General features: G+C 44.7%; 1 protein-coding gene across 2 annotated transcripts in view; it reads right to left on the reverse strand.

Annotated features, from left to right (window-relative positions):
• LOC139371337 (semaphorin-3F-like) overlaps window positions 1-15,589 on the reverse strand; it is a 107,189-nt gene extending 91,600 nt beyond the window's left edge. Inside the window, exons 1-2 of one of the 2 annotated variants that reach the window (XM_071111676.1) lie at window positions 15,260-15,589; window positions 13,132-13,289 (exon numbers count right to left, since the gene is read on the reverse strand). In XM_071111676.1, coding sequence (XP_070967777.1) covers window positions 13,132-13,246 — 115 coding nt within the window. In that variant the 5' untranslated portion in view covers window positions 13,247-13,289; window positions 15,260-15,589. The remainder of the gene's footprint in view (window positions 1-13,131; window positions 13,290-15,259) is intronic. The other variant, XM_071111675.1, reaches the window with a different exon arrangement.
• Window positions 15,590-16,022: the final 433 nt, after the last annotated feature.

Genomic DNA, 16,022 nt, shown 5'->3' on the forward strand with positions numbered 1-16,022 from the left:
GGATTGATTTGCACCTTTTGCACCAAAGTACGTTCATCTCTAGGAGATAGAACGTGTCTCCTTCCTGAGCGGTATGACGGTTGCGTGAACCAGACTTGTGGAGGTCTACAATTTTTTTCTGAGGTCTTGGCTGATTTCTTTTGATTTTCCTATGAAGTCAAGCAAAGAGGCACTGAGTATGAAGGTAGGCCTTGAAATACATCCACAAGTACACCTCCAATTGACTCAAATTATGTCAATTAGCCTATCAGAAGCTTCTAAAGCCATGACATAATTTTCTGGAATTTTTCAAGCTGTTTAAAGGCACAGTCAACTTAGTGTATGTAAACTTCTGACCCACTGGAATTGTGATACAGTGAATTATAAGTGAAATAATCTGTCTGTAAACAATTGTTGGAAAAATTACTTGTGTCATGCACAAAGTAGACTGACTTGCCAAAACTATAGTTCGTTAACAAGAAATGTGTGGAGTGGTTGAAAAATGACTTTTAATGACTCCAACCTAGGTGTATGTAAACTTCCGACTTCAACTGTACGTATCCCTCATATTCAACTCTGGACCCCGAAGCCAGTTCCACCGCTATTTTAAATTCTAACCCTCTAATCAGAGACTGATTTAGACCTGGGACACCAGGTGGGTGCATTTAATTATTAGGTAGAACAGAAAACCAGCTGGCTCTGGACCTCGTGGAGTAAGAGTTGAATACTCTTACTATATATGACATCTTTTTGTTTGTTATTGAAGTATAAATGACCAAAGTCACAATAGATTGCCATAGATTTTCTGTTAATTACCTAAATTACTTTGGTAAATTACCAGTAGCTTTGCAACCCTAGCTGTCCTCCCTACTCCCCAGACATAACCAGTATCTCTAATAAGATAGCCAGTCAGCTGTCCACCCTACTCCCCAGACATAACCAGTATCTCTAATAAGATAGCCAGTCAGCTGTCCTCCCTACTCCCCAGACATAACCAGTATCTCTAATAAGATAGCCAGTCAGCTGTCCTCCCTACTCCCCAGACATAACCAGTATCTCTAATAAGATAGCCAGTCAGCTGTCCTCCCTACTCCCCAGACATAACCAGTATCTCTAACAAGATAGCCAGTCAGCTGTCCACCCTACTCCCCAGACATAACCAGTATCTCTAATAAGATAGCCAGTCAGCTGTCCTCCCTACTCCCCTGACATAACCAGTATCTCTAATAAGATAGCCAGTCAGCTGTCCTCCCTACTCCCCAGACATAACCAGTATCTCTATTAAGATAGCCAGTCAGCTGTTCTCCCTATGCCAGGTGCCTGTCTCTGTCTCCCTCCTGTCCAAACTCTGTCTGTCTGTCTTTGTATATGCGATGGCCATGTCTCAGCAGCATCATGGTAACAGAACCTAGCCCTGACAGACAGATGGTAATAAATTATGTCTGACTGGCTAAACAGGACCAGCAGGGCGAGAGAGAGGCACCCTTGACCCCCCATCACTGCCATCCCCTTAATTTCAGCCCTGACCGCTAACCCCCAGAGAACTCCCACACACACATGGGGTCACATCTGGAGGGCCCATGGGGTTTGTGTCCTTGAGGAATCTACTCTTCCACTTTCTCCTCTCCCTCTCCCTCTGTCTTTCTCCTTCTCTTTCTCAAACAGACAGACACAAAGCCTACACACACCAACCACAACCTCAATCACATTCCCAATATTGAATTGGTATGAAGGTTAAATTGTCTCCCAAAATCCACTTTTAAAGTTCCCATTTATCTTAACTAGCAGACCTTTATCCTTGTTCATTTCAGACTCCATCTGTGTGCAGACACGACAACACACACCAGGGGAAATAAGACCAATCCAGAGAGTGCATTAATTTCCCCTCTGAAGAGAGTAATTTGAAATCAGTTCGGTTTGTTTGAGTGGACAAGTGGCAGGTAGTAACAGCCATGCTGCTATGGCAACCAAGCCAAATAACTGTCACTGTCACACTCCACCTCCAAACATGGGCTCTGTTGCGGTTTCCACACACACACACACACACACACACACACACACACACACACACACACACACACACACACACACACACAAATAGATGAATATTCAAGCAGTCATCCTCCTCTGTCACTTTGAATCTTAAGAGAAACACTTCTTGAAAAATCCATTATCATCTATCTCTGTGACTTTCATCTGCAATGCTGCCCTTAACCTCCATCCCTCACCTTTCCACCGCTGTCTCAGTAGCAGGGGCTGAGGTTTACTCTACAACTCTACAGCCTCTGCCTCCATACTTTTTCATTAGAAGCAAAGGATCTGCAAGGGTTCACCAAGGAGTTTCTTACATTCATAAGGAACAATAGTCAGAAGATCATTGATGCCTGTAGTCAATGGGCAATTGCATGTGAAAACAAAACACGTCCTAACATGGACAGTGTGGATGTCTGAATGTTCAGCGCTCCTTGGGTCCTGTTTTGAAGGGGCTAGAAAAATGAGACGACAACATCGCTGCATCTACTACTGTGGCTAAAGCCTATTTTTATCCTGTCTGTCATATTTCGATTGGATAAAAAGGCCGCAGCAGACACCAAGAGACATGAACACACACACACACACACACACACACACACACACACACACACACACACACACACACACACACACACACACACACACACACACACACACACACACACACACACACACACACACACACACACACACACACACACACACCCATCAGAGACCGGTAGTCTCACACCCCTGCTGAGCGTTGAAACCCTTTGCACAGCAGAGAGTGTGAAACAGAAGGGCCATTTATCAAGCATGCCAAAGTGGCCCCATGTGAAGAAGACTATGGTCTACATGTGATTTTGCATTCTGAAAAAGCATTTCATGTATAGGGAAAACTAAAAACTGCACTGTGGGAAAACCAGAAAAGCTTTATCCGATCTGGTGTTTTCATGGTTGCCAGAATTCTAATCAAAACATAATTCCACAGATGCACACATGCACACATGCATAGATAGTCAAATTCATAAGGGTACATAAAGCAGTTATCTTAAAACATCAGGCTTGTTACCTTACATGCCCTAGGGAGCATACAAGTAATGGGGAGGGAACAACTATTGAAAGGTTAAATCAATCTGGGTGAAATAAAGAGAACGGAGTACAGAAGGCTGTGAGCAGGAGGAGAACATGGGAGAGCGTGGTGTGTGTAGGAGAGTACTATAAGAGTAAAGAAGGCTGTGAGCAGGAGGAGAACATGGGGGAGCGTGGTGTGTGTAGGAGAGTACTATAAGAGTAAAGAAGGCTGTGAGCAGGAGGAGAACATGGGGGAGCGTGGTGTGTGTAGGAGAGTACTATAAGAGTAAAGAAGGCTGTGAGAATGAGGAGAACATGGGAGAGCGTGGTGTGTGTAGGAGAGTACTATAAGAGTAAAGAAGGCTGTGAGAAGGAGGAGAACATGGGAGAGCGTGGTGTGTGTAGGAGAGTACTATAAGAGTAAAGAAGGCTGTGAGAAGGAGGAGAACATGGGAGAGCGTGGTGTGTGTAGGAGAGTACTATAAGAGTAAAGAAGGCTGTGAGCAGGAGGAGAACATGGGAAAGCGTGGTGTGTGTAGGAGAGTACTATAAGAGTAAAGAAGGCTGTGAGCAGGAGGAGAACATGGGGGAGCGTGGTGTGTGTAGGAGAGTACTATAAGAGTAAAGAAGGCTGTGAGAAGGAGGAGAACATGGGAGAGCGTGGTGTGTGTAGGAGAGTACTATAAGAGTACAGAAGGCTGTGAGCAGGAGGAGAACATGGGAGAGCGTGGTGTGTGTAGGAGAGTACTATAAGAGTAAAGAAGGCTGTGAGCAGGAGGAGAACATGGGAGAGCGTGGTGTGTGTAGGAGAGTACTATAAGAGTAAAGAAGGCTGTGAGCAGGAGGAGAACATGGGAGAGCGTGGTGTGTGTAGGAGAGTACTATAAGAGTAAAGAAGGCTGTGAGAATGAGGAGAACATGGGGGAGCGTGGTGTGTGTAGGAGAGTACTATAAAAGTAAAGAAGGCTGTGAGCAGGAGGAGAACATGGGAGAGCGTGGTGTGTGTAGGAGAGTACTATAAGAGTAAAGAAGGCTGTGAGCAGGAGGAGAACATGGGAGAGCGTGGTGTGTGTAGGAGAGTACTATAAGAGTAAAGAAGGCTGTGAGAATGAGGAGAACATGGGAGAGCGTGGTGTGTGTAGGAGAGTACTATAAGAGTAAAGAAGGCTGTGAGAATGAGGAGAACATGGGAGAGCGTGGTGTGTGTAGGAGAGTACTATAAGAGTAAAGAAGGCTGTGAGAATGAGGAGAACATGGGAGAGCGTGGTGTGTGTAGGAGAGTACTATAAGAGTAAAGAAGGCTGTGAGAAGGAGGAGAACATGGGAGAGCGTGGTGTGTGTAGGAGAGTACTATAAGAGTAAAGAAGGCTGTGAGAATGAGGAGAACATGGGAGAGCGTGGTGTGTGTAGGAGAGTACTATAAGAGTAAAGAAGGCTGTGAGCAGGAGGAGAACATGGGGGAGCGTGGTGTGTGTAGGAGAGTACTATAAGAGTAAAGAAGGCTGTGAGCAGGAGGAGAACATGGGAGAGCGTGGTCTGTGTAGGAGAGTACTATAAGAGTAAAGAAGGCTGTGAGAATGAGGAGAACATGGGAGAGCGTGGTGTGTGTAGGAGAGTACTATAAGAGTAAAGAAGGCTGTGAGAATGAGGAGAACATGGGAGAGCGTGGTGTGTGTAGGAGAGTACTATAAGAGTAAAGAAGGCTGTGAGAAGGAGGAGAACATGGGGGAGCGTGGTGTGTGTATGTGAGTACTTTAAGTGACTGACAGGAAGACTCTTTCCTCTTCTCTCTCTCTCCATTTTAACTTCACTCCATACCACAATGTCTCTCTCCCATCCATCCGGTTCAACAGTGCCCTTTCCATGTCATGCCACCTCAGTGCCCATTCCATTCTGCAGCCTGTCCATAGACCGGGCTATGTTAGACAGGCTGATGAGCTGATCCCTGAGATGAGGGAATCTGTCCTTTTTCTGTACACAGGAACAGCTCTGACTCTAATTAAAAGGCCTGGCTATCCCAAACCACAGATTAAGAATAATAAAAACGCAGTGATTCTGATTTAATTTGGATGGTATGTCTTTATAACTCTATGGAGAGAGATTGCAGCAGGATTAATTAAATACTTAGTTATGGGCTCTGTCTGATCACTGTCGCCTGCTGTCATGAAATACTCTGCTCACACGGGTATAAACAGCATCAGCCTGCCTGCTTTTCATTTGCTGTTCATTCCCTTTGATTGAGAAGAATAGTCTTGAAGTGCTTCACGTCTTTCTGTTAAAACCCATGACATCACTTTGAGGGGAGAGACAGGGATCATAGCTATACGGTAGTACTATAGCAGCAGTCAGATTCATCATTATGCAACAGGGCTGACATAAAACCACACAGAACAGAGGAGATTTAACACGCTCTATTTTCCCTCTGGCCTGTGATCCTAGTTACCGTGACGGTGACGCTGTGACAGAGCTGGTATGTCAAACCCTTCCGCCCTGAGAGGCCTACCCCCACCACCACCACCTTGCGGCCATCTCCCCTTTCCCCTTTGAAGCGTGCTAAAACAGGGTGCCCATGCTGTGCTAGGTAATCCCCACTCCTCCCTCCCCCTGCCTCCCCTCCCTGCTTCTTCCTCCCCTCCCTGCCTCTGCCTCCTCTCCCTGCCTTTGCCTCCCCTCCCTGCCTCTGCCTCCCCTCCCTGCCTCTGCCAACCCCCTACCATCAAGCAACAAGAGAGGGTGCGAGGAGGAGAGGAGGAGGAGGATATAGAGAGAAACAGAGACAGACACTATATTTAGAGCTCAAGCTGTCACCTTCTGTTTTCCCTCCTCGAATAATCAGTCTGACAGCATGACTCCTGCAGAGCAGAGGTTGCTGGGATGCAGTACGCCCCCCCCCCCCCATCACCATCTCTAGAGAGAGAGACACAGCCAAGGTAATAATGTTTGCTGCAGGCTTGCGTGCCAACAGCCACTGAATATAATTCTGTTGAAGCAATTTTTCAAAGACCTGGTAGTTAAAAAGACAGTCACAGAGTAAAGGAGTGACTGGTATAGACAGTAAATGTGTGTCAGCACGGTCAGTGATGGTCAGCATGGTCAGTGATGGTCAGTGATGGTCAGCATGGTCAGTGATGGTCAGTGATGGTCAGTGATGGTCAGTGATGGTCAGCATGATCAGTGATGGTCAGTGATGGTCAGTGATGGTCAGCATGATAAATGATGGTTAGTGATGGTCAGTGATGGTCAGTGATGGTCAGCAAGGTCAGTGAGGGTCAGTGATGGTCAGCGATGGTCAGTGATGGTCAGCGATCGTCAGCATGGACAACATGGTTAGCATGTTCAACATGGTCAGCATCGTCAACATGGTCAACATGGTCAACATGGTCAGCTTGGTCAACATGGTCAACATGGTCAGCATGGTCAGCTTGGTCAGCGATGGTCAGCATGGTCAGCATGGTCAACATGGTCAGAATGGTCAGCTTGGTCAGCTTGGTCAGCGATGGTCAGCATGGTCAGCTTGGTCAGCGATGGTCAGCTTGGTCAGCGATGGTCATCTTGGTCAGCGATGGTCAGCATTGTCAACATGGTCAGAATGGTCAACATGGACTGCAGACTAGTAGCTCCCCTTCACGTTATGACTGCCTTTATATCTCAGGTCTTTGAAAAATGTTCAGCAGAAAAAAGCCAACCTAAAGAACTCCATTCACCACCCCAAACGTATAGATAAGCGGACAAGCACAGACTCACTACATGCTGTCGTTGAACTAAAATATCAGAGCACCGCCGTGACCCACGTGACACAGGGACTGACCGCACTCACTGCACTTGACTTGGCTTGTCTGAGCCCATTCCGAAAACATGCTGCTTATATGTATTAAACATTTGCTATCCTGGACATCTATTATAAACGCTGTATACATGCACAGCTGGCAGAGCGGAGCGAGCGATAGGGAGGGAGGGAGGGTGGTGGGATGCAGATTACAAATGACATGGCATATATCTGTGCAGAGTAAGGGGACGGAATAGCGCAGTTTGAGCAGGGAGAGGAGAGGACGGCAGGCAGGGGCCTTTCACACTGATGTACTAGCTACAGAGCGTCCGCTGCCTCTTACTTACATAGTGTGTCTGACATAGCACTCTCTATCCTTACCTAACCGCAGTGGCTCTCTGTGTCAGATGGGTTTGGTGAATCTGTCTTCTGGAGGTGGGAGTGTTACCATTAATAAGTAATTATGCAAATCATCAGGATATAAAAAGACTGCAAATGTGTTCTGTTTTCATTCTGTCACATCTTGCCTGTCCCTGTTCATATGGTTTAATGTCATGGAATCAGAATGAACTTTAAGACCAAATGAGCACTTAGACAAATAGCAGCCGCCTCTACCTGCTCTGAAAATGAACTGTGAGTAATCCCAAGTAGCAGACATAACTGGAGACCCAGACACGGTCTCCCCAGTGATTATTATACCTTGACAAAGCTTCTTGTCATCTTCAGTGAACCATTGTTTTAAACAGTTGAACCAGCCAGTGGATACAGTATATCCTAACTAATTGGCGAGCAATAACCCTTGTACCTTACATGTTTTGGTCTTATTGGGAGTCTGTCTGTCTGTCTGTCTGTCTGTCTGTCTGTCTGTCTGTCTGTCTGTCTGTCTGTCTGTCTGTCTGTCTGTCTGTCTGTCTGTCTGTCTGTCTGGAGCCCAGGGAAGGTTTTGTTCTGCCCAGAAAAACTTAGGAAAGCAGTGGGCATAGTCACCCTGAGACTGTCTCTTGACAGGTTAGCTGTGGACAAGATTCCAGCAGACCATTGATTGCCATGGGCCTCTGTTCTGGTAAGGCTGGGGCACTTAGCTCTGGCTCTAGTGTCACAATGGACCCAACTAAATAGGAACCTAGGAGCCTGGAAGAGAGATGGATGGAGATCTACTCTGCCAGTCTGGACATGGGCATCTAACTGTCTCCGTTTCACTCTCACACTCACAGACACCCATCCACACAAAGACCACACACACACATTCCCACCTCGTGTCCATTACATGGAGACCGGACTGTGGCCTTTTCCCCTTTCACTCTTGCCTTTCTTTCTTGGCTGGCCATCTCTCTCTCTTAGGCCCTGACAGGGGTGGAAAGCTCAGCTCAAGGCTGGCTCTCAGACAGACTGCGCACAAATAGACTGCCATAATGCTCTCCCTTTCAGTAGACATGTCAGCAAGGGTTTCAGACAACCCATACAGTATAGTATCTAACCGCAGGCAGGCGGAAAGCTGAGAGAGCACCTCCAGCAAGGCATTTAACCATGAATAGGCTTTCCTCTCTTACCAGCCACAGTAGGCATGTCTGCATGTCCGCCCACATTTCTTTCTCTAATCTAAGAAACCTGGGCTATTGTAATCGTAGAGCCGTAGAGAGACACTGAGTGAAGTCTAAGTGAAGTTCACTGTGAGTAGTAGCATAATTCACATAATAGGGAAGCAGAAATATAGCCAGAGCTGATCTGTGTGTTAATATATTCCACCCTGAGAGCACAGACAGGAGAGGTGAGCTAACACTGGGCTCTTTGTGCTACTGTGATAATCACTTAACCATTAAGTTACATGATAGAGAAAGAGAGAAGCCAGGGGAAGTTGAAATAACCTTGAGATTCTGTTTGAGAAATAGTCCAATTATATGACTGTCTGGCCGTGCATTTTCTCCCCCATTTAGAGTGTTCTATTTCCCTCCCTCCCTCACTCACCACCAACTCTGTTTCCAGGTGTTTCACCCTGGACCAAAGGCAAAAGGAAAACAACGTTAAACACTTTAGAATGTGACTGAAGATTAGCGCAACGAGCTATTACTAGCTAATATGCTCCCAATCTCCCAAGGTGTGTGTGTGTGTGTGTGTGTGTGTGTGTGTGTGGGGGGGGGGGTGCAGTTAGTGTGACTGGCTCCTGTTTTGGGGTCATGACCCCTGAGGAGCCCCACACCTTGAAATAGCACGTGATTATAGAGCTTGTTGGAGGATAAATATAAGAGTTCTTCTCTCAGAGGCTGAAACCAGTCAGTCCTATTAGCTCTTTACAAATAAAGATGGCAATGGGTACCCTTAATAAGGAACACAACGGTGGTGCTTTGTTTGTGTTTGTAACATTGTATTACAACGTCCACCATCCACTTTGCAATTCCCACTGACCCCAAAAGAAAAACACCCAACCAAAAACCGGAGAAAGTGTGTCTAATAAAAAGCATGAGCTGGAGCTCCCCCGGAGGACATGATGTAGTGTCGAGGTGCTGACTAACAGAGAATAAACTGGAAGCTAGAAAAACAAAGAATGTCACACACTCCATTAGTATAACCTCTCAGTAATTTATTGGATAAAAAAACACCAACGTTTCGGCATAACTGTGCCTTCTTCAGGGTGTCATGTCTACCACACTTTCTGTTCTTTGAAAACCTAAGCGCCCACTTTATCTTCATAACCTTAACATGTGTTTGCTAACCAGCCTGCGATAAGCATTTAGAAAAGGCGTTTAACGTGTATGCGAGCATGTAAGTGTATTTTTGTGTGTGTGACTAACTGGGAGCATTGTGTTCAACAGTGCTTTAGTGTATTCAATAGGTGTAAATGGTGTGTATGTCTGTTTTCGTCACCATTCATCTCATACTACTAAAGCAGTGTGGGAGATGATCGATGCTTACGAGTCCTGAGTGGACATTCCTTCACTCTCAGTTGCTGTTTACTCTTCCCTTATCACGAGTGATAACTCACAGCCCTGCACCGCCTCTGACCCCCTCACTGGCTGCTTTTATAGACCTCACTATATACTACAGACAACTGATATAAACTTACATAGAGAGCTCAGTGCTGATAGGGACTTAACCTACTTCAATTCAATAATTGAAGATAGGGTAGGTGGACTGATATTATGGACAACATTCAACAGAAACTATAGACAGATCTGGGACCTTTACTCAACAACAAAAAAATCTGAATCAAGCAAAACTGAAAATGTCAGTTGAAAAAATAAATATGATATAACAATTTATAGCTCAGAATGATAGAAAACTACATTTTAAACAACATGGGCAACAATTCCCGAGAGAGCATTTTGCTTTGTGTCTTTTCTTAACCATTGTGCTGGGAAATAATCATAGGGAATGTGCTGTCATGTCACAATGGAGTTATGTGATGGCTACCTAGCATGTGACGTGTCTCTCCCCTCTCCCCCCCGGGCCATCCTTAAGCATGTCAATCCTTAACGCTTCCACTCATGTAGCAGAAAGCTTTTCTGTCTCCGCTCAGGAAAAAAACGACAGAAGATAAGAGATTTAAAACATTTCTATGAAAATAGAACCTGGATTTTGAGCTGTGAAAAGGAGACAGTAAATGGCAATGTGAACTAATATGACTTGAATATGGATTCAACCAGTGTAGTAGCATTAACTGAAAACGGCCTCCTACACATGCATGTGATGCATCAGTCTGGCAGACCACTGTCTCTGTGAGATGGTCTGTAGCGCAAGGACACATCCATCTTTCCTCTCCATGTAGCAGGAGCCTACATGAACTCAAGTCCTCAATCAAAGGAAATAAATGATATCTAATGGCCCCTGCCCTTTATTCCATGTGTTGATGTTTCAGATGCATGCCATGTCTGTGCTTTTATGTTTATACACACAGTTAAATCTGTGTGTGTCTGTGTTGCCAGGCACCCGCACGCAGCTTCAAAGCAATCAATAATGCCAGACATACTAAACAAACTCCTGAACTAGCTTTAGTTAAGCCGTCTGACAGTCTGAGTCCTCAGCAGAAAGGACTGGCCCAAGTCTAACCACACTGATGACCAGCAGGTGGTGACAGCAACTACAACTCATCCAAGATTATGACATATAATAACACAAAACAGTACGCGAAAAAAAAATATTTAGAACAAACTGTCTACAAGTCTGACATTGAAACTGGAGGGGAAGGTTTCAACCTCAGTGTTTGACAATAGACCAACCGGATTAGAGAATACTTTTGGACCACCAGACCACACTGGCGGTATTAGTCAGAAGTAACACTGATGCCACAGGTTAAGATTCACATTTAGGCAACACAGTCCACAATGTACTGTACCACAACTGCTTCAATAGACAGAGATTGCCATCATGAAATAGTAGGTGCAAGAGGTTGTGTAAAGCTTGGAGTGTCGAAATCAAAAAGCTTGTTTAAAAACAGTTGGATGGCTAGAAAGAGATTAGTTGCATTTTTAAGAGGTTAGATCTACACTTGTTAAAATTCAGCTAAGCACCCTTGGCAAGCTCCAAGGAATCTTGACCCCATGGATATGCTTTCTAAAATGTGTAGCAAAACAATTGGCTCACCAAGGTCCATAAAGGAATCAATATGGGCACATTTAAAAGCAATTCCCCTCAGCGTGAGCCAAAATGACACAATTAAAAAATGTGCAGCTCATGTTCAATTCTAGTCACCAACAAAGTAAAGATGCTCTGTCAAGCATATAGGTCTCTCAAAAACCAATTAAAAACAAAAAAGGAACTAATTGAAAGGAAATGGGAAAGAAATTACCAATTTGGAGCAGTGTGATTGTGAAAACAAACTTGATTACAGAGTGAGAACAGACAGGTAAGCAAAAAAAAAGAGAGAGAGAGAGAGTGGGAGAGAGAGAGAGTGGGAGAGAGAGAGGGAGAGAGTGGGAGAGAGAGATTGGGAGAGAGAGAGAGAGAGAGAGAGAGAGAGTGGGAGAGAGAGAGAGAGAGAGCGAGAGAGTGGGAAAGAGAGAGAGAGAGAGAGAGAGAGAGAGAGTGGAGAGAGAGAGAGAGAGAGAGAGAGAGAGAGAGAGAGAGAGAGAGAGAGAGAGAGAGAGAGAGAGAGTGGAGAGAGAGAGAGAGAGAGAGAGAGAGAGAGAGAGAGAGAGAGAGAGAGAGAGAGAGAGAGAGAGAGAGAGAGAGAGAGAGAGAGAGAGAGAGAGAGAGAGAGAGAGAGAGAGAGAGAGAGAGAGAGAGAGAGTGGAAGAGAGAGAGAGAGAGAGAGAGAGAGAGAGAGAGAGAGAGAGAGAGAGAGAGAGAGAGAGAGAGAGACACTCAGGTTGCCCAATTCTACATACTTGCAGACAAAAAGAAAAAGTGCAGAATCTCCTCTCTGTCCCCAAGTGAGGTGATGAGGATTTAAAGTCATCTGGAGGCTTTGCGAGTCCTCTGCTCCTTTGAGCTCCAACCCAGGGTTCACCTAACGATTAGCCTACAGATGCAGGATATTAGTTTGAGGCCATTTGCTACAGCAGGAAAATAATCCTGCAGCAACAGGAAATGTGAAATAAGTGGATTATAATTAATACATTTTTGTAAGGGTTGATACATTTTTCATAAGGGAAGATTTTCAAAGTGGAGATTAAAAACTTCAGAAGCCTTTTTATACCTCAAATACACAACAAGTTTTACATTCCCTTCAATTCCCTGCAACAGGGTGATCAAAGTAAGCCCCTACACCTGTATATAGACACAGCAATTAGGTCTACAAGACATTAGAGATGATGTCCATAAAGAACCATTTTGAAGGTACAGTTCAAAACACAGACAGGGCCTCATGTGACATTGAAAGGCATTCATAATACGCTGGGCCCCTCTAAATGTGGACACGGCCAAGTGTTAAATCCAACTTGATTCCAGAGGGGAGCTGAGGGCAGGCAAAGCTCTGTTGGAGAACTGTGGTAGTCAGTCAGTCAGTCTGTTTAATGAAGATGTGCTCTCTGATCTCTGAACAGTAGGAACAAACAGCACCTCTCCTCATCTCTCTCATCGCCCCCTCTCTCAACAGATAATCAGGTTTCAGCCAGAGAGAGACAGGGATGGGCTCTGACTGACACCATGGCGTGCCAAAATAAGCGCATAGCTGGCTATAACGGCAGTCTAGTCCCCCTAAACCCTACATTTCACCAAGAGCAGACAAAGCTAGGAGGAACCGTGATAATAAAAACCTAGAAGCAACCACAAGAGCTCACATACAAGGACATTCTATCCACCTGTTTTCAGTCACAGAGAACCACACAAACTATTTGAGATATCTGAAAGTGTGAGTGGCTTACCTTTGAAGGAGAGAAAAACCCGAGGGGCAGAGAGGGGCTCAATGGGCAGTGTGGGCAATGCTTCGGCCGACAGGGCCAGCAAGGTGGACAGCCACCATAGTTTGTCCCACAGCATGGTCCCTCCGCTTCCAGAAACAGAGGAGAAACAGTCCAGGAAGCTGGAGAGAGAGAGAGAGAGAGAGAGAGAGAGAGAGAGAGAGAGAGAGAGAGAGAGAGAGAGAGAGAGAGAGAGAGAGAAAGAGAAAGAGAAAGAGAAAGAGAAAGAGAGAGAGCGCAGGAGCGGGAGATAGGGAGAGAGAATGATCAGCTCTGTACCACACCCCATACTCACACCTGCAACACACTGGACCTACTAACTCCTTCTGGGTTAGGGTTCTGTGCCATTTTTCACGAAAAAAAGTGTTGCATGTTGTAACTATCAACACTAAGTGAATGTTTATGCATCCATATTGAGGATATTTATCGTACAAATTCCATCTTTCACTGTCACACCTCTTATAAAAAGGGAAGTGTTGTTGAGGGGGGATACATCACAGATGAGACCTGCAGTGTCTTGTCCTCCCAGGTAAGTCGGTACAGGTACAGACCACTACAAAGCAACAGAGAACGTAAATGTAGGGATGAAATTGTTGGGGCGCGGTACGAGCTCGGCGTTCGTTCACATTGAATTACAGTTTCCCCCTCAACTATTCTGCATCTTCATGAATCTAATTTTACTCCCGAGACCCCAGCAACATCCCCATCGATGTCACATTCTATAACCCACCACTCCACAGTTCCCTCCTCCCCAGCGTCTCCGCAGACCCCAGAGAGCAAAGAGCACCAGAAAGAAGTGTTACCACATCCCTAAAAAACGTAGGTCTGGCGGGTCTGCCCCGCTAACCGCTGCCCTGTCACGCAAAAAAAAAGACCTCATACACGCATATAGGTTTACTTTTATGCCCAGTGTACGAGTCTGCTGTCAAATGTGTTATCTGGAGATATTTTACGCAGACGTAGCACAGCACACTGGCATCTCCAAAAATGGACAGTAATCTCAATAATAAAACGTGCGAAGTTTAAGGTGACATGATAAAAGCCTATGATTAACCTAATGTGGTAATTTAACAAAACACCACGTAAGTAGAGATAATGTTAATATTAAGGCTGATTTATGAGGTTTGGAGCTCATAAAGGCTACTCAAAGACATGTTTTGCCATCTAATCCCTCCTGCATGGCACTGTTCTGCTCGTAACGCGGGTCAACAGGGTATGAGGTCAAGCTGCCACGAAGGGATTGAGGATCAAGTTCCCAATGAGAGCCTCAACCCTCCAGGTTAGGACAGACCTCCAAGCGTAAAATTCCAAATTATAGCCTGCCATTTTGCCCAAATAAAGCGTGACTGCGTTTAAAATGATACGACATTGTTATTGCTAAACATTAATTATTCCGTTGAGAAGTCTGTGCAATAAGTTAAATTAAGTTAAATTAGGCAACACTTAACATTTTAGACTGGCTTTAACTGGGAAAATGCTTGTGTTATAACAGAATAACAACAGTCTATTGACTGTTTTAAACCACCCACTAATAGCAGCACAGATTTCTACAGCCTGTTGGATAAAGAAACTCGAGCGCTATAAAATGCTCGCTTCTTGCGACGCTCTTGAGAAGTACAGCAGCTCAAAAGACCATGCAAGAGCTCCCACAGCAGTTTGAAATGCAGAGAAATCTGCAAAGAATCCAAACGGGTTTCTTATGCATAATATCATGCGATAGTCTACTGCGTGGACTGAAAGCTTAGGCTATATTGTTCCTCATGCCGGCACAATGCAACAAAATAATACATGACCATAATATTAACAATAAAAAGAAACCATTAAAACTGGATTTGATTACACAAAGCATTAGCTTCTTATTTGTCTACACTTAAATCAGTAGACTTAAAATAGTATATATTATTATAGACAATAGGCCTAATTCACCAATTATTGTTCGACTCAATTACTGGAGCCATTGTGTTTTGATTGTAATCTCTTAGGATAATAAATAAATCAACATGGACATATGAGTCATGATTTGACTGAAAAAGCTTAGGCCCTATGCATCAAAACATTAGAGCTAAATAAAGGAGCCTACAGTTGTGCCTACCTGGTTATTATTGCCCGGTGTAAATTATGTTGAATCCAGTTATACAAGTCATTGAGAAGGTAGTAAACAAAATCCTATTCAATTATTCTTCTCAGTGTAGCCTACGAATGAAGCAGCGGACATCCTGCACGATTCCCTGGTAACAAATATATAGGTTCCAAATGAACTTGTTAATCACCTCAGCTTGCAATATTTGTGTCCTCTATGCTCTTTTCTCAGTCTATTGTGTACAATCCCACTTTGTTGTTCTCATAATGAGCGTTATTCCTTGAAATGGAGTAGTTGCTAAAGTTGAAACGCGGCGCACGCAACACAGCTCTGTAAGCTACTGAAGGGGAAACGCATTGGCAGGTGGATACAGCGCGCTCGCCGGTATCCTGCATAGACACACCCATGGGGCGGGAACTTACCTTAGCCGCGACGCCTCTGTACCTCCCTCTTGAAAATAAACTGGAACACAACCGCAAGATTTCACGTCTACAATATCCAGGGTCCACAGGTATAGTAACTTCAAAACTTGACGTTTCTGAATATATACTGAACAAAAATATATACGCAACATGCAACAATTTCAAAGATTTGACATAGTTACAGTTCATATAAATAAATCAATTATACCCTAATCTATGGATGTGTAATGATCATGCTGTTTAATCAGCTTCTTGATATGCCACACCTGTCAGGTGGATGGATTATCTTGGCAAAGGATAAATGCAATAAGGCCCGAGGGGGTGTGGTATATTGGCCATATATCACAAATAAC

Source organism: Oncorhynchus clarkii, chromosome 17 (assembly GCF_045791955.1).
Source record: "Oncorhynchus clarkii lewisi isolate Uvic-CL-2024 chromosome 17, UVic_Ocla_1.0, whole genome shotgun sequence".
NCBI lineage: Eukaryota > Metazoa > Chordata > Actinopteri > Salmoniformes > Salmonidae > Oncorhynchus > Oncorhynchus clarkii.